The sequence below is a fragment of the Cucurbita pepo genome, chromosome 15 (genome assembly GCF_057944985.1).
Source record: "Cucurbita pepo subsp. pepo isolate OVF chromosome 15, ASM5794498v1, whole genome shotgun sequence".
NCBI classification, from domain to species: domain Eukaryota; kingdom Viridiplantae; phylum Streptophyta; class Magnoliopsida; order Cucurbitales; family Cucurbitaceae; genus Cucurbita; species Cucurbita pepo.
In genome coordinates, this window is record NC_141812.1 from 9,885,931 (window position 1) to 9,910,378 (window position 24,448).

General features: G+C 34.2%; 1 protein-coding gene and 3 pseudogenes across 1 annotated transcript; 3 read left to right on the forward strand and 1 right to left on the reverse strand.

The window, feature by feature from the left end:
• The first annotated feature begins 1,627 nt into the window (after positions 1 to 1,627).
• On the forward strand, positions 1,628 to 1,927 carry LOC147789337 (protein RADIALIS-like 1 pseudogene; annotated as a pseudogene).
• A 3,656-nt stretch (positions 1,928 to 5,583) lies between these two features.
• LOC111776416 (3-ketoacyl-CoA synthase 4 pseudogene) lies at positions 5,584 to 7,050 on the forward strand (annotated as a pseudogene).
• Positions 7,051 to 7,262: 212 nt separating this feature from the next.
• LOC147789338 (3-ketoacyl-CoA synthase 16 pseudogene) lies at positions 7,263 to 7,508 on the forward strand (annotated as a pseudogene).
• Positions 7,509 to 9,423: 1,915 nt separating this feature from the next.
• On the reverse strand, positions 9,424 to 10,676 carry LOC111811964 (protein RADIALIS-like 3). Its single transcript, XM_023699048.2, has 2 exons — positions 10,352 to 10,676; positions 9,424 to 9,684 (listed from the first exon to the last, which is right to left on the reverse strand). The coding sequence occupies exons 1-2, from the start codon at positions 10,612 to 10,614 to the stop codon at positions 9,657 to 9,659; spliced, it is 291 nt and encodes a 96-aa protein (XP_023554816.1). The 5' UTR covers positions 10,615 to 10,676; the 3' UTR covers positions 9,424 to 9,656.
• Between the last annotated feature and the right edge of the window lie 13,772 nt (positions 10,677 to 24,448).

Below are 24,448 nucleotides of genomic sequence, written 5' to 3' on the forward strand. Positions count from 1 at the left end.
TCATGTTGGAAGGAGTCGTGTTAGTTTGCGGGGATAGCCTTCATTTTTAGAAGCGAGAAGTAAGTAATATGATCATGTTGCACGAGAATGCAGGAGCCATCAGAAAAAAGATTATTTAAGACCTCGTTTGATAACTATATTGATTTTAATTTTTTTAAAAAAAATTATATCACGCTCCTTACAATTTTCGAGTAAGCTTTCGATCTTAATTAAAAATCATTTAAATTTTTAGTCAAATTCTAAAAACAAAATTTATTTCTTCCTTTTTGTTTTCAAAATTTGGACTTAGATTCCTTCAAGCAAAGGTGTTCCAAGTTGTATGAAATAGTTGCCAAATATAACTTTATTTTCTTGTGTTCTATTTTTCCAAAAACGCATTCTTCAATCATATGATGGACCCATAATAATAAAGTGATAGATGTGTGGTATTCCAACTATTCCATCCTTGATTTATTTGTTCTTTTTAGTATTTTTTCATTATATAGAAATCCACCGATATTTACAATTATATGATGTTATTCACTTTGAGCTAGAGATTTTGTTTTTGATTTTCATAAGAAGATTTCATATCAATAAAGATAATGTCATCCTAATAAGACTTCAAACAAAAGACTTATTGTCTCCTTAAATGCTCATCAATCCGTTCACCTATTATCTAAGCTCTTCTACTCTATATTTGCTGGCTACTTAGAATGCACACAAATGTGGCTAAGTCAAGAGCATAACTCTGATACAAATCATTAAGAATCACGACTTTTGACATAAACCCTTATTGTAACACTCGAGTAAGGAAGAGATACATGAATGAACCAAGACCATATCTGATACAAGTCACTACTTATACCAACTAGGTGTACTTTTCTTTTCAGTGGCTCAATCATGAGAACTTCATGGTCAAGCATGCTTTACTTAGAGCAATTCTATGTTAAGCGACCTCCTACTAATTTTCCTGTGATGCATGTGTGTGAGGACAAAGCATGCTGAAAGGACTCATGTCGGTTTGTGGGAATAATCTTCACTCATAAGAAGCAAAAAGTAGGTAACGTGTATCGCTCCGGATAAAATTTTGAATCCTAAACATGAGTAGTTACATTTATAGTTTATGGTTTCTTATTGTATAAACAATTTTTATTTTTATAATTTTCAAAAGTAGTTCAAAACACTTCACATAAATACTAGTGCTTGTAGAATAGTACAATTGGAGGGAAAATAACTCTTAGGAAGATACCGATTCCCCATTTCCAATTGTTGTTGAATCTTTTGTCCTTACTTCATCTTATGGTTTCTAAGGAGACAAATCATTGAAATGCTCTTTCAAAGGAAAAAGGATATCTCATTGCCCAATTGGGAGTTATCCCACCAATCAAAAAGAGAAAAAAAAGTGTTTGAAAATCGCTACAATATCATTTAATGTACGAGATAGAAACGATAAAAAGAAAAAATACTATAAATTGCATCCCGTTACCAGGTGAACATAAATTTTAAAATCTACATTCAATCGATATTATGAAGTAGTTACGTCGTGGTCACTTTATCGAATAATTTTTTCCTATCAACCCTCTTGTTTCGTGCTTATAAAGAGCTTCCATTGCCCACTCTTTGCCACACATCCTTCGTTCTAACCCTTTTGCCTTAATTTTCTTATTGAACTTAGCATTTACCGATGGCTTCAATGTCTTCCCATGGATCAGCTGGTACATGGACTGTAAAGCAAAACAAGGCCTTTGAGAAGGCATTGGCATTTTATGATCAAGACACACCTGACCGATGGCTGAATGTTGCGAAGGCTGTTCCGGGAAAAACTGCCGAGGAGGTCGAAAGGCATTATGCACTTCTTGTCGAGGATGTTAAGTTCATTGAGTCGGGTCAAGTTCCCTTTCCCTATCGAACCTCTGGAGGAGGTACTCAAGGTAATATAAGTTTTTGAATTGATTAGTGATTTCACATGATATTAGAATATGAAATTTTATGTTAAAATTTTCGAGATATCATTTTCTCGAGGTGACTTAAGCAACCCGAATAGAATTTCCAACTCAAACTTCTAGGTTGGGTTAAATTTTCGGGTTGTTCTTTTATTACAAAAGGTATTTTTTTTATAAAAAAAAATCCTACTTATCCACGATGCTTGTTATATTAATAACTAAGATTTCAAAGTTTAAATATCGAATATTTAGAAATTACATCACATCACTAACATCAGTTACAAATGTTAAAATTCCAAACCATTTTTGTGAGATCCCAACATCGGTTGGGGAGGAGAACGAAGTCTTCCTTATAAAAGTATGGAAACCTCTCGACGCGTTTTAAAAACATTGAGGGCAAGCCCGAAAAAGAAAGCTCAAAGAGGATAATATCTGCTAGTGGTGAACTTGCGATGGTCTTGGATGTTACACTTTTAAAAGCGGGGCAGGATTGGGTTGAGTTGGATTGTAACCCTTTTATTGAGTTGGTCGAGTTGATATAGACAAAAAAAATATCAACCCGGAAACCAAACCAAATTTTGTAGTTTTTTAATTATGCATGTTGGATTTTTAACCCAATGTTTTTTTTTTTTTTTTTTTTTTTTTTTTTTTTGAGGATGAGAAAACATGAAGCTCCACCATTGTGATTGATGGTGAAGTAATGGAGAATAAAAGAAGGAAAGAAGAATGAAGCTTTTTTTTTTTTTTTTTTTTTTTTTTTTTTTTTGTCTAATATGATACCTTAATATTATTCATTGGCGTCAAGCTCTATGTTAACTGTTATCAACCATCCATTTTGGGAGGAAAAGATACTTTGTACTTATGAGTTGATACCTAAAGTTCTGCTCAAAATTTTATGTTTGAACCAAAAACACATTTAAATGAGAACGATTCTAAAAATAAGATAAGTATGAAAAATTTAAAAGAACAGAAAATTACAATCTATACCAACAAGCACTGGGACTGAGACACGGCCCAAACTCCTACGAGAGAAAGCCGTGGAGAATTTTCTGCAATGGACGGAAGTCTGATGGAGCAATGTCGCGTGGAGGTAGAAGATTTACAGGTTGTGAACTTCTTTTCTCGAAGAAAAAGTAATGACGGTATCTAGAAAATAAGCATAGGCTAACTCTGTGCCAATAACCGTGGTCAAACGGAAGCATATGCCACTACACATCACTTTCACCTATTAATTTCTGTGTTTTAAGTCAACATTTTAATGATTTTTGGATGATATTAGATGATATTAGATGGTCTCTTTTCTTTTATGTTGATTTTTGGTAATGTGAGCGTGTGCTAGCCCATAGTCAAGCTTAGCGTACGAATCTGAGCTCACTTAGTGAATTCATACGCACACACGTGAATTGTGTGTAGAGAAGTACTATTCATCAAATCCTAATCATAAAAGAAAAGAAAATAAAACTTAAGAAATAGTTAGGAAAATTAAGTCTCACCCATCATGAATTATGTTATATGTGGTTATATTTTTTAATCCCAACGGTACTATCACTTACTGAATATTTTTATAATATTCCTTTTATGTCTATCATATTTTTAGATGAACACAATGGTCTCATATATGAAGCTAACGCCAGCTTAGGAGACCAACAAATAAAGTCATGCCGGATAGTTTTCCACATTTATGTCATAGTTCCAATCTTATTTTGAAAGAAAAAGTAAATCGCTATACTTTACTAATCTAATAGATCATATTAAAACGTTCGAGCTAATTAAAATACACAACATCAAAAAGTTGGTACGAGTTATTGTTGGTATTGTTCATTGATGCGATTCTATACACGATTATCGAGGCAAGTCGGTGTTAAATGGGAGAAAATGAGTTTATTAGGTTTAGAAAGTTGTAATAGTTTGTTATATGTTCATATCAGTCAATTAAAGCACTAGGTCTCTACTCTACCTTAAGTAGAATTGAAATACGTAGAAAAAAAAGTACATAGATTTTCGAAAATAAATTATAATTTCATATTAACCCGAACTAGGCTTACTCGAACATTCACAATTATCTAAGAATTAACATGCACGAACACCTAAAAAAGTAACGTTTTTATTATGTTAGGTCAATATATCAATCCACCAAAACTCAAGTTTTGTAACTATTTTTTCTTGTGTTTAAAAAAAAAAGTTAAAAATCAAACGGGTTTGTGTTAGAAGAAAATACCAGATTACGAAAATCCTGAATCAATTTTTTGAAACCCTAATATTTTATTCTAAAAAACGTTATCCGATGTTCTTGTTTCTTAAAAATGAAAAACGAAAAATGAAAAACAAAAGACGAAATGGTTATCAGATAGATATCTTATAGAGGCTAAACAATAGTCAAGCAATAAGGGTCGAAGATAAATCGAGCAAACTTCGCAAAACAATTGCTTCATTTCATGGCATCTCTTTATGAACTATTTTAAATGAATGTTTTCGCACAAAAAGGGCACGTCATTCATATAGTAACAACTCTATTTTAGTAATAAAATTAGGGTAATGACACCTTTGCTCGAAATCTATCTTTCTAAACCTAAAAAACTCACTCTCCCATATGTACATTGGTGAACAAGAGTTCGTACTATTTTTTTTTTTTATGAGATTCAGTACGATTCACTTATCTATTAATTTCAATCCTAATAGATTAATAAAAAGAAAAATAGCATAATAAATCCAATAACAACTCAAGCCCACGGCTAGTAGATATTGTCCACTCTTACTCATTGGGTATCGTCGTCAGCATCACAATTTTTAAAATATATCTGTTAGGGAGAGATTTCTACACCTTTATAGAGAATGTTTCGTTCCTCTCTCAAATTGACGTGAGATCTCACATTATGAGTTGAGTTAGGTCGAATTTGGACATATTTTAGACCCAACGATCGTAAATTTTTCTACTCAAATAACGCTTATTTTATTAATTAAGAACCCCAACCATTAATCTTTTTTAACTTTGATTAGTTTAAGTTGTTTAAGTTATTTTTTAAAATTTTTGTTTTTAGTAAAAGTAAAACATACATTTACTTCTTTTCAAATGCCTAATTAAAATTTACAACTTAAAAATTATTTTTAAGAGTTCTCGAAGAATAAATAATAATAAAAAAACGCTTCTACTATTACGTAAATATAATCCACTTTGGCTGATTACGTATGTGTAACAGTCCAAGCCCACTGTTAGTAAATATAATCTGCTTTGGCTCATTACACATCTCGATCAGCTTCACGGTTTTTAAAACGTGTCTACTAGGGAGAGGTTTTCACACTCTTATAAAAAATGATTCGTTCCCCTCGACAAAGATGTGGAATCTCAGAATATGAATCAATCCAATAAAATTCTCATCTATTTGAACTCAACCCAATTCAAATAAGTTCATGAATTGACCTAAATAGTAACAATTAATTTAGGACGATTAGGTTAAAACTCATCGAGCTTTTATGAACATCTTTATATATATATATATGTACATTTTCTCTCTTACTCATCATAGAATTTTGTTTGATCCCTCTAATGCCCATTATCATTCTTAAGCCTTCCCATATGAACTCATATGATTTTCAACAGTTATGGCTCCACCACCTCAATCTCCTTATCCTATTTGCCATTTTGGGATACACAATCTTCAAAATGACCCGTCGCAGGCAGGTCTACCTCCTCGACTTCTCCTGCTACAACCACCATCTCCCGCACTCTTCAACCCTCACACTCGACAAATATATAAACACCTGCAAGCTCTACGGCGCCTATAACGACACATCCATCGAGTTCATGGACAAAATTCTTAAGCGATCAGGCATTGGCGACGACACGACGGTGCCTACAACTATGACGAGCCTTCGACCCGATTTGTCCCTAGCAGCGTCGAGAAAAGAAGCCGAGGATATGATATTCGATGCCTTGGACAATTTATTTGCTAATAATGTCGATGTCGAACCTGTGGACATCGATGTTCTTGTCGTCAACGGCGGAACTTTTAGCCCGCCACCTTCACTTTCAGCCATGGTTATGAATAAATACAAGATGAGGAACAATGTTAGAAGCTTTAATTTAAGTGGCATGGGGTGTAGTTCTGGATTGATAGCCATTGATCTAGCCAATAATATGCTTCAAGTATATAAAAACAGCTACGCCATTGTTGTTACCACGGAGAACATCACCAATAATTTCTACCCTGGAAATAAGAAGCAAATGTTGGTACCGGTTTGCTTGTTTCGACAGAATTGCACCGCGATTCTTCTCTCGAACCGAAGCTCCGACCGGTGGCGGGCGAAGTATAAGCTTGCCCATTTGGTGAGGACGCACATCGGGGCCAATGACCTAGCATTCAGATGCGTATATCAGGTAAGAATGAAATTTCAATCGACATAAGGTTAGAGTAAAAGAAAGATCATGTGAGATCCCACATCGGTTAGAGAGGAGAACGAAGTACCCTTTATAAGGGTGTGGAAACCTGTCCTTAGCAGATGCATTTTATAAGGGTGTCGAAAGGGATAGCCCAAAAAGGACAATATCTGCTAGCCTGGACTTCGGTTGTTACAAATGATATCAGAGCCAGACACCAGACGATGTGCTAGTGAGGAAGAAGAGCCTCGAAGGAGTGGACATGAGGAGGTGTGCCAGCAAGGATGCTGGCCTTGAAAGGTGATGGATTGGGGGATCCCACATCAATTACAGAAAAGAACAAGTGCCAGCGAAGATGCTAGGCCCCGAAGGGGGGTGGATTGTGAGATCCCACTTCCTTGTTAGGAAGGAGAACGTACCACCTTTTATAAGGGTATGGAAACCTCTTACTAGCAGACGCGTTTTAAGAACCTTGAGGGAAAGACCATATAAGGGTGTGGAAACCCTGTTTTAAAAACCTTGAGGGAAAACATAAAGAGGACAATATCTGTTAACGGTGACCTTTGACCATTACAGATCATGAGTATATAAATAAGGAATATTATCATATAAGGCCTTTTCGAAAAAAAACTAAAAACATAAATTGAATATTCAATGAGATTGAAACCTTATTGAACATGATAACTTTGGTATTAGGAATCACTGGCATTGCGTTATCGAAAGATGTCGTGGTCATGGCAGGAGGCGCTCTAAGAAGAAACATCACTACTCTCGGTCCTCTCGTTCTTCCATTACGAGAGCTACTTCGGTTTTCCGTCATGTTTGTTGCTAAGAAGCTCTTCAACCCTAATATGAAGGGTTATGTTCCTAATTTCAAGCTGGCATTCGAGCATTTTTGCATCCATGCCGGAGGGAAGACCGTGATCAACGAAATCCAAAAGAAGCTTCGACTTTCGGCCGACGACGTCGAGGCTTCAAGAATGACACTACATAGGTTCGGCAACGCTTCTTCTAGCTCAATATGGTATGAATTGGCATACAAAGAGTGCAAAGGCAAGGTTTTGAAGGGAGATCGAGTTTGGCAAATTGCATTTGGGAGTGGTTTCAAATGCAATAGTGGTGTGTGGGTGGCTCTCATGGATGTCAAGCCATGTCCAAACAATCTTTGGGAAGGTTGCATTTCTAAGTACCCAATACACTTGGATCTTTAGGGTTTATCTTATAGCCCTTTCTACTAAGAGAGGAGATTAAATAAAGGGTTTAATTATCAACTTTGTTTGTGTTTGTGTAGTTGAAATTTCTTGCCTCATATGTAAGGGTTAAGCTTTTATATAGTGTTGAATGATAAAAGAGTATCTTCTCTTTTAAATGGGGATTCTAGTGGGTTAAGTTATAGTTAACAAGACAAGACATGCAATGTAACGGCCCAAGTCCACCGCTACTAGATATTGTCTGCTTCGGCAATCCACCCCCTTGGAGGTCCAGCGTTCTGACTGGTACACCACCCAATGTTTGGCTCATACCATTTGTAATAGCCCAAATACATCGCAAGTATGTTGTCTATTTCAGCCAGTTACAAATTGTCATCAGCCTCACGGTTTAAAGTTGCACTTTCTAAAGAGAGGTTTCCACACCTTTATAAGGAATATTTTATTCCCCTTTCCAACCGATGTGGGATCTCACATGCAAAGACAAACGAAAAAACATTGGAAACAACGTCTAGGAATTTGATTTCAAGAATTGAATCTACTTGGAGGAGACACCTGAAGTGGATTGGATAGGTGAACTGGTCGAAGTTGAACCAGTTCTTCAATCTCATGCCCAAAGAACTCGTGCATGCCCACCTATGTATTTTTCATTTATGCTCTTCGAGATCTAACATTTAATTTTTTCTTCGATAACTCTATATTCCTTCACCAAACTTGTAGAACTCATCAAGAAGAATTAATGGGGCAAGAATCACCTAAAACCATCAACTATACATGAAAATTTAAATAAGGAAATTTTCAACTTTTAACCAAAAAGAAAAAAACTTACCAAATTCCACGAGGATCAGATCGTGACTCACGGTGATTAGTACATTTAAAAAAATGTTAAATAAGTCACAGATTTGTTAGATATAAAATTGAAAGCCGAGAAAGAATGAAGCCCGTTCGTTCAAAAATTCCTTTCACCCACAAAGAAAAAAAAATGACCAAAAGCCATCTCTTTTTTAACTTAACGTAAGAACAAAAGGAGTAGAATAAAGCACACTAGGAATAATTGTACTAGATGCCCTCAAAGTTAAGCTATCTCAAGGTCCAACAATATTTTTTTTAGTCATTTTCCTTTCTATTTCTGTTTGGTTTTTGAATTCATGGGTTTAATATTTGATTAATGGGAAGATATACTTACATTGTAACGTTTCATGCCCAGAATTTGAAATCCATATTCAATACCAGTGTGCGACATGGTCATGTTACCCACAGGTCCCTTCACTTATATTGTAATAGCCCAATTCCACCGCTAGTAAATATTATCTGCTTTGGCCCGTTACTTATAGTCATTAGCCTCACTGTTGTTAAATCACATTTGTAAGAGAGATGTTTCCACACTCTTATAAGAAATGTTTTGTTCCCCTCTTCGATCCATGTAGGATCTCACAATCCACCCCTTGGAGGCCCAACATCATCGCTAGAACACTGTTTGGTGTCTTGCTCTTATACCATTTATAGCAACCCAAGTCCACCGCCAGTAGATATTGTCCACTTTGGCCCGTTGTGCATCACCATCAACCTCACGATTTTTAAGAATCGTCTGGTAAGGAGAGGTTTCCACACTCTTATAAGAAATTCTTCATCCACATCTCCAACCGGCGATCTCACTCAAAAGAAAATTATTCCAAACAAAACACGTTTAATTTTAGAGTTATTATGATTGAGCCATTCAAAAGATAGTTGCACTTTGTTGGTATGATAATAACTTTCAATAACTATCTTATCCTCAAACTGCTCTCATTTGAATTGATATACCATTACTTTACTCGGTGTCACATAGATATTATAAATCCTTTTTAGAAGAGAATTTTTCTCATAAGCAAAAGGACATTATACGACTACATCATCTTATTAATTTAAGAAATATTAGTTTGAACTTAATATGATTTAGGTTCTATTTCTTAGAATTTATTTGATTAAAATGTTTCCAAAGTTGCCTTTAAATTCTTAAATAAAAAATGATAACATGATAAAATGATATGTACACTTTTATTTGAGAGAATATTGGATTAAAAGATAAAGTTGTAGATTTAAATATGTATGAATCCATCTTGTAGTGAGCCATTTGTTCTTGATGAGAGATTGAAAGACGGCAGTGGCAGTTCATTGCAGCTTAAGATACTTCAGCAGCCTACCAATAGAGCAAATGCAAAGTGAAACATTTTCGGTTATCCTTAAACTTTCAAAAGTTAACATAATCCTTAAACTTCGAAAAAAAAATTTAAAATATCATTAAAGTTGTGTGGACGAAAACTTTAGTACCATTTTCAAAGATACTCGTAAACTTTTAAAAGAGTTCTCCTTTTTATTTAAAGTTCATTTTGGCCTGTTATATATCGTCTTCAGCCTCACAGTTTTAAAACGTCCACTTTCTTTCATAGCTTTACTTTAGACTTCTACAAAAGGTCTCGTAACAATGGAGACAGTATTATTTGATTATAAACTCATGATCATTCCCTAAATTAAGACGTGGGACTTTCATCGTTCAACAAAACTAACCGATATTTTTTTTTTCTTTTGAAAATTTAAAGGTTTTCTTTAGTTTCATCTAATGAAACGACAATTAATACCTACTTAAAACTAGATTAGACGATAGGTCACAAACTAGCCAATAAATTACAATAAATTCAACCAAGTCTCACAAATATCCACCAACCATATAAAAAATTAACCTAATCACAAAATTAACCACATAAAAATGTACCCAAAATTGGTAATAATAAATAAAAAATAAATAAAAAACAAGACAAAAATTAAAATAAAGAAGAAAAAAAAAATCTTTGAACAACTTCACTAACCTCAACTCTTCATCTCCATTGTGGGCGCCTCTGTAATTTGGAATAGGAACACGGCCCGACTCGATCCGCCGGAGATCTTCCAAGAGAATCTCGTAATGTCTTTTAACTTCGTCGGCCGACTTCCCGCCGACTGCCATGGCGATATTGTGCCATCGCTCAGGCGTCTCTTTATCGTACAAAGCCAACGCCTTCTCAAACAGCTTGTTTTGCTTGGCCGTCCATGTCGCCTCGGGACGTTGTTGTTTTAAAGAGCTCGAAGCCATTGGCGAAGAAAAGAAGAAAAATTTGGAGATGGGGTTTTGGTTGTTTTGGTTGAGATCCAATGGAGAAATGAGAGTGATTTATATGTGTATATTTGAAGCAAGTTGGAAGAATCTATGTGTCGGCGAAAGGATGAGTGTGACTGGTTTCGCTTTAAGCCACAAGTGTGGAGGTGTTTGAAGATATAAAGTGAAGAATCAACGTTAAAGATGAAAAGGGTGTTTGATTTTTCTTCTTAAAATTAATGGGGTTTGGTTCGATAAGAGTTTCCGAGAAATTATTCGAGGAGTTAGAAGAATTGAGTGAATGATTTTGAACTAATTCACGTGAGTTCAGTTATGAGCTGGTATCGTTAGTCAAGGATCTCGTAATAGAAAATAAAGATACCTTGCAATTTTTATAAGATACATGGGTTCCGGGTTATTGCAATGTCCTATATCGAAGATTTGGGTTAGAATACGAAATCGAGATTTGGCACATCATGGCCCTGACATTCCCCTACATCCCATACAACATGGTCATGTTACTTATCTCTCAGTTTTAAAATGGAAGACGGGTTATGGGTTACGGGTTACTGTAATGTCTCATGTCCAAGATTTGGGTCAGAATACGAAATTGGGATTTGGCACATCATGACCCCGACATTCCCCTGCATCCCATACAATATGGTCATGTTACTTACCTCTCCGTTTTATAAGTGAAGACTATCTTCACAGACCGACACGAATTATTTCAGCATGTTTTTGTTCTCACTTGTTTCCTAGAAAAAATAATCAAACAAGGCGTGTTTTGTGTGATTGTAAATATAGTCAATTTTGTCAATTTAAACCTTAATCTTTTAATTTTATCAAATTGTATCTGTATTGCGAGATGAACATGAGCATAACTCAATGTTGACATATATTACTTTCGTTGAGTTCGGTATTCGAAGGTTTATACCCAAGTAAATATTACATCCAATAATTTTCATATTATGATTTTTTAGGGACAAAACAAACAAGATTACCTCTCACATGCCTATCTCTATTGTGATGTATAAGCAATGTCTCTATTCTAGAAGGTAGTTCGCAAGTTGTTTTCTTGATTTTTATATGCAAAGCATTTCAATGGAGTGGAATGACGTTTTCATTCCATTTACGAGAAATTATTCAATGAGGCTATCACAATACCTAACGTATTTAACTAATATGACGACCTTATTGAATAATCTATCACCAACAGTAGAATTCCGTGTTACTACGAAAAAATTAGGTTTTCCTATCGTTGTTTCTCTTGAGGCTACTAAAATAGCGTCGAGGGAATATAACCCTGTCATCGGCCCCATTTATCTAATGGGAAAAAGATGTTCTCCACTCACTCTCTTATTACCCGTTTAAATGGGAAATCTCCGCCCCGATTGAGACGAGCAAAATGGACATCTCTATCGAAAAAAAGTTCTCGAACGAAGTTTTTTTTTGTCAAGAGAACTTTTATTGACACTTTTGGGCATCGAGAAAAACTTATATTTTGTAGTATAAGAAGAGGATAGTTTTTGAAATTGAAACCAATCATTCGTTATTTTCTGTAAGGGTCGTTGTTACATGGACAAAACACCTCCAAATTTAAAGTTATTTTTCCTTAACAAAGTTGATCGTTTATGACCCTACATGAAGATTTCAAATAGAAATTGATTAATGAGCGATAAAAACTAGTCAATACCTAGCACATGGTTCACTTTTTTGAATAACCTCATGCATTATTATCAAACAAACAACATATTGCGGACTCAAATTCCTTCGATAATACTTCGTATGGTTAGGTGACTTCAATCAGGTTAAGACACATGTCTTCAACTAAAAACATGTTATAGGCTCGAGTCTTTCACCTCCACATAAAATCTTCTTTTATTTTGTTCGAGTTCTATTTTTTAAGTAGAGATTCGAAACTCTGATCTCTTGATTAATATTATGATATCGTTACCTATTTGACTTGAGCTATTTCTAAGAGTAAAAACTATCCTCACGAACAAACATCAGTCTTCTTAGCATATTTTGTCCTCGCTCACATGCTTCTTATAAGAAAATTCCTAGTAGATCGCTCAACTTAGAATTGCTGAAAGTTGCTTAACTTTCGAGCTCCTATAATTGAGCTATCGAGAAATAAAGTGCACCTTCTTTTTCGGTCGCTCAATCATAAAAACTAAACATATTTGGTGTGAAACAATTTTATGTTTAATGACCTACTAGTAATTTTTCTTAGAAACATTTGAGTAAGAAGAGTTATAATAAAAGAATTTCTGTTGATCTGTGGTGACAGACTTCACTCTTAGAAATAATTTAAGACAAATAGCCGGTAACATAATCATGTTGCACAAGATGTGAGGGAATGTTGGGGTCATTCTAAGTGAAAGAACAATATAAAAAAAAAAAATCAAACAAACAAAAATCAATACAAAGCATCTAACAAAACGACACGAAAACAAAACAAATGTGAAAAAGAATGGTTCGATTTTGATCCTCTAGATCGAATTTAAACCAAAAATAAAAGCAAAGTGGTCCTAAAATGATTGGATAACTTTGTTTGATGTTAGTGATGTCAACATCTATGGGTAGCCATAGAAATGATCCATCAAAGTATAGTCTTAAAATGGCTATTATTTGGGGTCAGCTAGTAGATATTATATTATTTAGGCTTTCCCTCTCGAGTTTTCCTTTAAGGCTTTAAAATGCGTCTGTTACGGAAAGGTTTCCCCATCCTTATAAAGGGTATTTCGTTCTTCTCCCCAACCAATGTGGACCTCCACCAAATCCACCTCCTTCAGGGCCCAGCGTCGTTACTGGCACACTGCCTCGTGTCTACCCCTCTTCAAGGAACAACCTCCTCACTGGCACATCGTCCGGTACCTGGCTCTGATACCATTTGTAACTACCCAAGTCCACCGCTAGCAGATATTTTCCTTTTTGGGCTTTCCCTCTCGAAAAGTTTTCACACTCTTATAAATGGTGTTTCGTTCTCCCCCAACTAAGGCGGGATATCACATTCCCCTCAGAGAAGATCATGAAAGGTTATGAATATGAATCAAAACAAATGGGACCTAATCACATCTACAAAAGGAGAAGTCCCCTAAAGTAGGGATGCTAAAAAGCATATGATACTTGGAGATGATAAAAGTGCACATGTAACAAAAGAAAGAAAAGGATATTTCTTGTGACATGATCCACAAAGTTATTTTTTTACAAAATTAAGTTGGGTTAATGCATGAAATCGAGTATTTGTCGTAATTTATTGGAGACCTGTAAGAATACTTTTATTAACGATTCTTCAAAGAAAAACTTGTTCGGTTCATTTTTTCAATTTTGAGTTTAAGGTAAAGATTACAATACTTTTAAATTAAAGATTAGGGTAGTAATTTAAAAATCGATACAGGTGTATACGGATTGGGTTAGGTTGGGTTAGATTAATCTTTTAGACCAACCTGAGAGTTGGTGATCGGAGCAATCCTAAAAGAGTTCATAACAAACCAAACTCAACCCTCTATTTTTGAGTTGAGCTCCGATTGTCAGGTTTTATTATTATTATTATTATTTAAAAATTCTATTTATCTAACTACATGTTACATTAATTAACCTTTGTTTCTTAATTTAAAAAAAAAATAAGATTGAGTTGGGTTGTAAACTTATTTACCAACTAAAAAATCCAAAAAAAAATTTAGATTTTTCAAAATTCAACCTAATTCAAATAAAAAATAAATAATCTAACTCAACTCAAACGGTCGAATTATCTGGTCACATGAACATCCCTAATACACATTGCCAAAGAAGAAATTATTTCCATCGTGATCATTAAAAAAAATGATGTTATTTAAAGCTCGAGAATGGTTTAAATGGTGGGATCATAGGGAGTCCTAATCGAGCTAATTTAAGAATTCAAATGAATTCTATTTTAGTCAAGAACACATTTTTGTTTACATAAAATGATTGCATAAGAGGGAGAGATAAATGAAGGACACCTAATAAGATAGGGATTAACACGAGTCTTTTTAGCATGTTTTACATTTGCTCTCAGACATGTAAACTAATTAAATGTTTAAAAATAAATAAACAGATATTTTATAAACTAACATTTTTAAAATCTAAAATTTTAAATAAGATTCCAACCTAACCGATCCAAAAAAAAAATTATGATTGGGATGAGTTATGTTCATTATTTAATACGAACGGTTTTAGTTGATAAAATTGACAACTCGAACAATTAAATTAAGTTTAAAAAAATGTCTCAACCCAACCTAATACACGATCTTTTTCATTGCTCCCACGTCGTTTAAATAAACTAGCCATATGGCTTTACAAATATTTATGGTGATTGATTCAAATGGGTCAATCCTTCCTAGTCCACAAAAACAATTTGTTGGGCTTAAGAGTATTGGTAGCTTAATAAAATAAAAATAAAAAAACTTATATGAGAGGTCAAACCATATTAATCGAGAAAAAATTTATATTATAGGAGTTCAAACTATGACACTCGAGTAAGGTAAGTATACATGAATGAACAAATACCACATTCAAATTAGAACGTTTTTTAAGATGGAATGACTAAGAAATGTTTAAAATAATTGAAAGTCACTATCTATACCAATAAGATGCACCTTTCTTTTCGATAAAGGTACAACACCATTTGGTAATAATTACTCGTGTGCATCAAAGTGTTCTAAGTTCTTGTTTTTGTGTTTTGTGTTTTGGTGGGTAGAACGACGGAGTTGAACTTAGTGAGAAGGGGATATGCGCGTCCTTGGGAGAGGTCGCCCTGGTACACAAAAAGGGTTAAATGACCATTTTACCCTCTTTGAGTTGACTTTGACCAATATTTTTAAATTTTTCTTATTTTCTTTTATATATATATATATATATATATATATATATATATATATATATATATATTTTTTTTTTTTTTTTTTTTTTTTGAATATTTTTCTTTGTGCAATCATCTTAAAATTCTACTCTAAAATTCTCAATAAAATCTGAAAAGTTTAAATTTAAATGAAAAATCGAAAAATTAGTCTCTACAATAGTTTATTGTTGTTTTTTTCTTAAACAAAATTCTCTTTTAGTATTCTCTTTATAAATTGTAAATATATATTCCCATAGTGTCTTTTTTTGTATGAAAACTATTATTTTATTTAACCAATCTCGATAAAAAATAATTTTGAACGACTAAATTTTAAAATTAATGAGAAGTATAAAAATTAAAACTTGACAATAAAAAAAAAATACATAGAGTAAAATAGAATGTGTATTTCAATAATATATTAAATATGTTTATCTGTATCTCGAGCATAGGTTAAGGTTCGGCCTTCAAAAACTAACCCTTAAATTCTATGGTTTCCTTATCTTTCACAAGCTTAGCTAAAATACTCCTAATGATTCCTCACAATAGAACCTTTCTTCATGACACATTGTTTGATTTGTCTATCAATTTGGGCTCCTACATGTCCTTATTTTGAAGGGGTGCCCCAAAGGCCCTTCATGTGATCATCTCTCTCTTAATTAATCTTATAAGAATTAGTGCATGTTTGTGAGATCCCACATGGATTGAGGTCGTGGAAATCTCTCCTTAGCATACGCGTTTTAAAAACCTTGAATGGAAGCTCGAAAAAAAACACCCAAAAAAAACAATATCCGATAGTGTAGGCTTAGGCCGTTACCATGTAGACAATATCTACTAATAATAGGCTTAGATCGTTCCAACTTTGATCTTTCTTTCTCTTATCTTCTTGGATTCTAGGAGCTTTGGATTTAATGTTTTAAACCGACATGAAATGTTTTCTTAAATTTTAAATATATGTTTGGTGTTTGGTGTTTGGTGATTGGGAAAACCAAATGGATATGATTTTTTATTATCAAAGTTGGTGGGATCAATTGGAGAAATATTAGGTGGAGATTAGATGAGTTCTCTACCAAAGGAGGGCAGCTAGCTGGAATTTTGGATTGAGTTATATAGGACAACCTTAATCTAATCAAATGTGTCGTTCTTCTTCTTTTTTTCTTTATTAAGATTTGGATGTACTCGATACAAATTTGTAGTTATTACTTGCTTGAATGATCAACTTGATAGAATATTAATCAAGTACAAACAATAATAATGTCGACCAAATGGATCATGATAAAAGGGGTTATATGCATTGTACTAAACATTTTTGTAACGACACGAGGATTCGGATTAGAATTTGAAACCTCATGGTCTCGATATGGTCACGTTACCTATTTCTATCTTCTAAGAGTGAAAACTATCTCTACAGACAAACACGTCTTTTCAGCATGTTTTGTCCTCATTCATATGCATCTTAAGAAAAATTTTAAAAAGTCACTCAACATAGAATTGCTTCAGCAAAACATGTTTAACGATAGTTTTTATAATTGAGCCACCGAAAAGGAAGGTGCATGTTATTGGTATAGGCAGTGACTATCAATTCTTTTAAGTCTTTTTTAGTCATCCTATTCTCGTTATATCTCTCATTGAGACGTGGTCTCAGTTCATTCATATAACCGTCCTTTACTGTCATGTCATAATTTTTACTATAGAGTTAAAAATAGAAAATAGGTAAATTTTGAAAAAATTAGATTCATTTAATAATTATTTGAATTTTTCTTTTTAAAAATCGTTCTTGTTTTCTCATATTGTAATAGAATGACTTTCATTTTTTATATTTGGTTAAGAGTTCAAATGTTTCTTTAAAATTTTAAGTGGATTTCAAAAACCCTAGTTTTAGTGTTTGATATTTAGTAAAGATGATGAACAAAAAAAAATATATATATATATATATTACTTAACAAAGAGGAGGCACGGGTCAGGTTGCACAACACCCAACATAAAAATGTACACTCCGTGATCAATAATCATCAATTGTCAGCTCATTGATAAAACGAGAGCTTCAAACCCGATTTCTAGTAGCTCACTCCACACACAAGCACCACCCGATAAAAAGCAGATGAAGAAAGTTTCAGGCCCAAAACCTTCGATCCTTCTCTCTAAAATATTTAAACAATAAACTACGAACAAGACAAGCTTTTCAAAAACGAAAGACGAAAGAAAAGAAGTTGTAAAAGTTAAAGCTTTTAATATGTTTGTTTGTAAAGTGAGTTAAATTTTTAGGGTTAGAAATGAAAGAGTATGGATGGGGTAATGGGAGGGTGAGAGTGAGAGGGAGATGGGACATTGTGATTTAGTGTCTTTTGGTAGAAGGAGGCAGAGCTGCCATTTATTGTTTTTTTGACCATCTTTTTAATAACTTTGACATATTTTCCCTTTTGCTTTCCATTCTATATTCAACCAAATAACCCTTTGGGAACCCCAAAAGCCCTTCTCCACTCATTTACTCTCTCCCTATCTCAATTCTTATCCTCTTCTTCTCGTTTCTCTCCATACGAGACTTACTCTATTTCATCATTCAATTTGTTGATGAAAACCGACCAAAGTCACCGCTAACAAATATTATTCTTTTTGGGTTTTCCCTTTCGAACTGATTCTCAAGATTTCTGGACTTTTCGATTACGTATCTAACAAAAAGAGGTTCCCACATTTTGGGTGTTAAGAATGATGCTCTGATATCATGTTAAGAATGAGAAACAAGAGTGGGATTGAAAGTCGAAGAAATATTGGTGGGATCGAAAGTCTGATTACCATTTTAAAATGTAACACTCCAATGCTAGCAGTATTGCCTTCTTTGGGTCGAGGGCTTTTCCTTGTCCACCGCTAGCATATATTGTCCTTTTTGGTATTTCATTTCCGGACTTTCCCTCAAGGTTTTTTAAACCCGTCTAGAGGTTTCCACACGCTTACAAAGAATGTTTCGTTCTCCTCTCCAACTAACGTGTGATCTCACCTAAAATCTCTCGAACATATTTTTAAATCTTGAATTAATTGTTGATTTAATTTGATATCCAACCACAAAGGCTTATTAAAGCTTCTATTTAAAGCTATAGTAAATGTTGGTATTGACAAATCATAATTGGAAAGTTTTTTACTTTTCAAAAACTCTATCATAGTTTTTTTTTTTTTTTTTTGTAACTTTTATAAAATGCTATTAAAAATCTAGACTATTTATAGCGTGGGTGACTTTAAAAAAAGTCTATAAAATACCTATTATATCACTTGTTTAAAGCTATGGTAACACATTTTTTTTTTTTTTATAATAGCTCGAATCTTTATAATATCACTTTCTTTTCGAGTAATATCGACTTTCATTTTATAAGTTTTTTACAATTTTTTTCTTTTACTTTCAAGTGAAGAAAATGTTGAAGTATCGATATAATTAAATTTACCATTGTTAGATGAACACGATTCTCCACAATTGTATGATATTGTCCACTTTGAGCATAAGCTCACCACCCTTTCAGAAGTCGGGGTTTGTTGGATGAAAGTCCCACATTGACTAATTTAGAGAATAATCATGGGTTTATAATCAAGGAATATTATCTCCGTTAGCATGAGGCCTTTTTGGGAAAGCACAAAGCAGAGTCATAAGAGCTTACGATCAAAGTGGACAATATCATATCATTGTGGAGAGTTGTGTTTATCTAACTACCATATTGATTAGCGATTTAACACAACTGGTAGTCAAATTACATCAAAACAGACCGTTAGATTATAAAAGACAGATCGATCGATGCTAAATTTGAGTATATGAATGCAATGAATTAGCTAAGAGGATTTTGTTCACATTGATTCGATTGAGCATATTTGTGGGGCAACCAAAATAATTCTTCCCTTTGCATAATAGGGGAGAGAGAGGGTACGCCATGTCGTTTTCACTCACTTTTGCTAGAGATTTTGTTGTCAAAGAAAATATGCCATTGTCTCGAGTTGGGGCTATCGTCTCACTTCATTTCCTCATTTCAAACGTCACTTGATGTGACACAAGAATCTTAAACTTCTATTTAAACTTTTATGTGTAAAATTTGGGGACTCTATTGAGTATTCGAGCGATTCAAAGATTTATTGCCAAACTCGCATCGAGAGATAAAAAGACCCTTTGACGAGGCTTTATAAACTAATAGGAATGGTTAGACAAGATTCTCACCGCTCATAGATATTGTTCGTTTTGGGTTGTTATGTATTGTTGTCAGTTTCACGGTGTTAAAATGAATCTGTTAGGGACAGGTTTCCACATCTTTATAAAAAATGTTTCGTTCCCCTCTCCAACCGATGTGGGATCTCATAATCCACCCTAATTCGATAACAGCGTCCTCGCTGGCATCAACGACAGCATCTACTAGTAGTAGATTTGGGTTGTTACACCTTCTTTAATGCCACGAAAACGTTTTCCTTAATTTTCCCGTTAACCATGTCTAAAAAGTTGGTTGGAGTGAGACACTGTTTTTGGCCCCGTGCTTAGTTAGTCCTTCTTCAAACCTCTACAGAATTCCGTTCACTTTAGTTTTTAGTAACGTTGTCAAAAGTGAACTGACCCCCTGTTGTTGAAAAGATTGAAAGCTTATTATCCCACCCTTCATAGTCGTGATTCACCTGGAAAAAGAGCGACGATTATCATCCCACCCTCTAAGCTATAAACATGCTTAACACAACTTATAGCGTAGAGGCATTCAATCCACATCTAAGTTAAATTAAAGATAAGGGCATGTACGCTATCCTTTCCGACTATGAAATACGAAAGAGAAATGATTTTTTTATTTTTTTATTTATTTATTTTTGACATCGAACTCTTATCCAATATCTTATTTTAGATATATGGAAAATAGACATTTTATCTAAATAAGAAGAAAATATTTAATATCCTCTTGAGATTAAATCAATTAATATATATGTATAAATAACAATCCATGTCCACCACTAACTAGTAGATATTATCCGTTTTGGTTCAGCACTTCACGATTTTGAAACGTGTCTATTTGAGACAAGTTTCCACAACTTTATAAGGAAAACTCTTCTTGAGAGACCAACGTCCTCACTGACACACCGCAGCGGTGCGGCTCTAATACCATTTATAATAGTTCAAGCCCACCGTGAGTAGATATTGTCTACTTTTGGCCGTTACGTATCATCGTCAACCTCATAGTTTTAAAACGCATCTACTAGGGGAGAGGTTTCCACTTCCTTATAAGAAATGTTTTTTCCCCTCCTAGCCCCTAGCTCACGTGAAATCTATATATATATATATATATATATATATATATATATATATATATATATATCATACACTAATACATGGGAATCAGCAAAAGTAGGAACAAAGATACCACAAAGTTTGATGGTAGCAAACGTCACTCATCGGTTGGAACTTGAAAGGCTTCAAATTTTCACAATTTCAAAGTCTATCAACAAGATCCATAATAGATATCACTTTTATTATTTTTTTTTTTTTTTTTTTCATTTTGAGATAAATTAAATTTTAATTTATTAGAGAAATTATTAGAAAAATAGCAATCGTCGTAGATTTAACGACCACGTTTTTGTATAATTTTTGTTAATCTAAACCTATCTCCGACCTACAAATTCTTTCCCTACCAAAAGTTGTTTAAGATAGGATGGTAAAATTAACCTAATATACCCAACAAATTTGATTTCATTTTTTATTTCGTATTACAGTCTAAGTCTCCTGCTACTAGATATTGTTCACTTTGGTTCAATACGTATTGTTATCAGTCTCACGGTTTTTTAACGCGTCTATTAGGGAGAGGTTTCCACACCCTTATAAGAAATATTATGTTCCTTCTCAACCGATGTGAAATCTCACGATCTATCCTCTTTGGGGCTCAACGTCCTCATTCGCACATCGTTCGCCGTCAATCTCACAAATTTAAAACGTATCTACTAGGAAGAAGTTTCTACACAAACACTTGGTAGCTAATTTTATAACAAATTATAAAATGAAGTTTTTGATAAAGTCGAGAAAAACAACAATGTCTGACCTCGGATGCAGTCATAAAAAACAACAACGTTGTCTTGTAGCTAAATTCTATTGCATCAATGGCGTAAGCACAGAGGAGTTCCAATCCCTAGGTTGAAATTCAATAATTTTATTAGTAGCTTCTAGCTTCAATAATTGTCGTAAAAATTTAAATATTTTTAAATGAATATTTAACTTATATGAATATTTTGAGGGTAAGGGTATATTATTATTATTTTCGTTCTTCGAACCCGAACATATTTAATTTTGCATTGATCTTTCGGTAGAAGCATGTGGAATTTCTTTCTTCTTTATTTGGTGTTTATCTTTCCGTTCCAACCGAATGTGGATGTGAGAATCTCACATTAGTAAGAGAGGAGAATGAAACACCCTAAGGGTGTGGAAACCTTTCCTAGCAGACGGGTTTTAAAGCCCTGAGGGAAAGCTCGAAAGAGAGAGCCCAAAAATGACAATATCTGCCAACGGTGGGTCTGGGCCGTTACAATCAATCACTTTTATAAAGAGTACATGATTATCGGAAGAAATTCTCGTAAAGACATGTTCATCAACACTAATCTTCTCAACAATTTTGTGGGATCGTTGGCAAGAATGGAACAAACGTCTCCATAATGATCATTAGAAGGCTCGAATTCGGATATGCCGACATTGTTTGACATATTGGTTGAAACTTTTTAGCAATTTTTAAGATTATTATAACAATAGTTGCTAAACACGAGACTCTTCTATATAATTTTTTTTTTTTTTGTTCCTAGAATGAGTATAATGATCCATTTCCAAAATTCAAATCCAGATTTATAATTTGAACAACACCGAATGTCTCCAGAATTTTTCTACAACATGTTCGGGTTACTTATTTCTCACTTCTAAGAGTGAAGGCTATACCCACAGATCAACACGAGTCCATGTCTTATCCTCACTCACATGCATCTTATGCAAATTCTTATGAGCTCGCCCCGAGCAAGTGCTCCCAACACATATAACAATGACAAGAGCCATTCTACATGTGAAAAATGAGGTCAAAAAAAGAGTACTTGAGCTCACTAGCTAAGAACAACGTGATGAAGACAGAACTAATCTCATATTATACTCTAATTACAACTTTATCTTTCAAATATCATTAACTCAGCATAATAAATACGTAACTCATTTTCTGAAATCGAAGTTCAAATCTTCACTTGTACTAAAAAAATATCATTTCGATCTAAATTTTATCGTGCGTGGAAAAGTTTATTATTATCATTGGTGGGCATAGAATCGAAATATGTAGATCAAATATATATATATATATATATATATATATATATATATATATATATATATATATATATATATACACATGAATGAAAGATGGGATCCTCTATCTCTCTCTTATTTATTTACCCATCAAGACAAGAAAAAACAAAAGCAAAGAAAATCTATGGAAGTATCAAGAAATTAGGGATGCCCATTGTGTATGAACATTACAAATAATTGAAGTAAGGGGAATGAACGTCTCTCTCCTTCTCTAAGAACTAAGATCGTAATCTGTTTCTAAGAGCTTAAGTCCACCATTAGTTGATATTGTTCGCTTTGATCTGTTACGTATTATCGTCCGCTTCACGATTTTAAAACACGTCTACTAGAGAGAAGCTTTCACATGCTTATAAGTAATGTTTCGTTCTCCTCTCCAATCTATATGAGATCTCACACTATTTCTCTCTCTCTCCTCAACATTGTTTGTAGTAATCACCTACATGTTTAAAAACCAATTTATCATCCCTATAATGCATTATAATAGTTATCGAAGTTCTATCATTTGATATCTTTTTTAGGGTTTTCACTATATCTCTCGACTTGTAGAAGGTATTCAGATTAGTAGCTGAAATGTGACTGTGACGATCACTTTTATGATTGCTGAATTTATAGTCAAAACGTGGTCGTAACGATCATTTCTATGTATGTATTTTTTTGGTTCTAAGTTGTTTATATGTGAATGATAATCCAAGGCACAAAAAGAGGTTGGAAGCTACTTAATTGATATCCAATGAAAATTGCATTAATGGACCACATAGGCCATAGGGCATAAGAGCAACAAAATATTGTGTTGGTTAGGTCTTATTCAAAATATTGCTTCTTTGATTTCTTGCCCCCAACTTTCCCTTTCACTCATTACCCATCTCTCTCCATTTCATCCACTTGTTTGTTTATTTTTTTCTTTAAGGCTTAATAAATTCGTATGTTTTTTTTAAGAGTGATCATCGATTGAATTGATTCGGGCTGAAACATTTTTTAAACGGTGTTTCTTTCTACTCTCCAACCAATGTGGGATATGATAATTCGTCTCCCTTCAAGGCTCATCGTCCTCGCTGACACTCGTTCCTTTCTCCAATCGATGTGGGATCCCACCAAATCCACCATCCTTCGGGGCCCAGCGTCCTTATTGGCACACCACCTTGGGTCTACCCCCTTTACGGAATAGCCTCCTCACTGGCACATAGTCCGGCTTCCACTCTAATATCATTTGTAACGGCCAAGCCCACTGCTAGCCGATATTGTCCTCTTTGGGCTTTCACTTTCAGGTTTTCCCTCAAGGCTTAAAGGTTTCTACACTCTTATAAAGGGTGTTTCGTTCTCCTCCCCAATAGGATATCACAATCCACCCCCCTTCAGGGCCCAGCATCCTCACTAACACTCGTTTCTTTCTCCAATCAATGTGGGACCTCCACCAAATCCACCCCCCTTCAGGGCCCAGCGTCCTTACTGGCACACCGCCTCGTGTCTACCCCCTTCAGGGGACAGCCTCCTCGCTGGCACATAGTCCGGCGTCCACTCTGATACCATTTGTAACGGTCAAGCTCACCGCTCAAGCCCACTGCTAGCAGTTATTGTCCTCTTTGAACTTTCCCTTTCGAGTTTCCCCTCAAATCTTTAAAACGTGTTTGCTACAGAAAGGT

Bases quoted from the DNA above. Each gene is read 5' to 3' on its own strand.
- LOC111811964 (XM_023699048.2), bottom strand. From the start codon at position 10,614: ATGGCTTCGAGCTCTTTAAAACAACAACGTCCCGAGGCGACATGGACG. The intron at 9,685-10,351 runs GTTAGTGAAGTT...CTCTATTGGTAG, and splicing joins AATGGAGATGAAGAGTTGAG to GCTGCTGAAGTATCTTAAGC.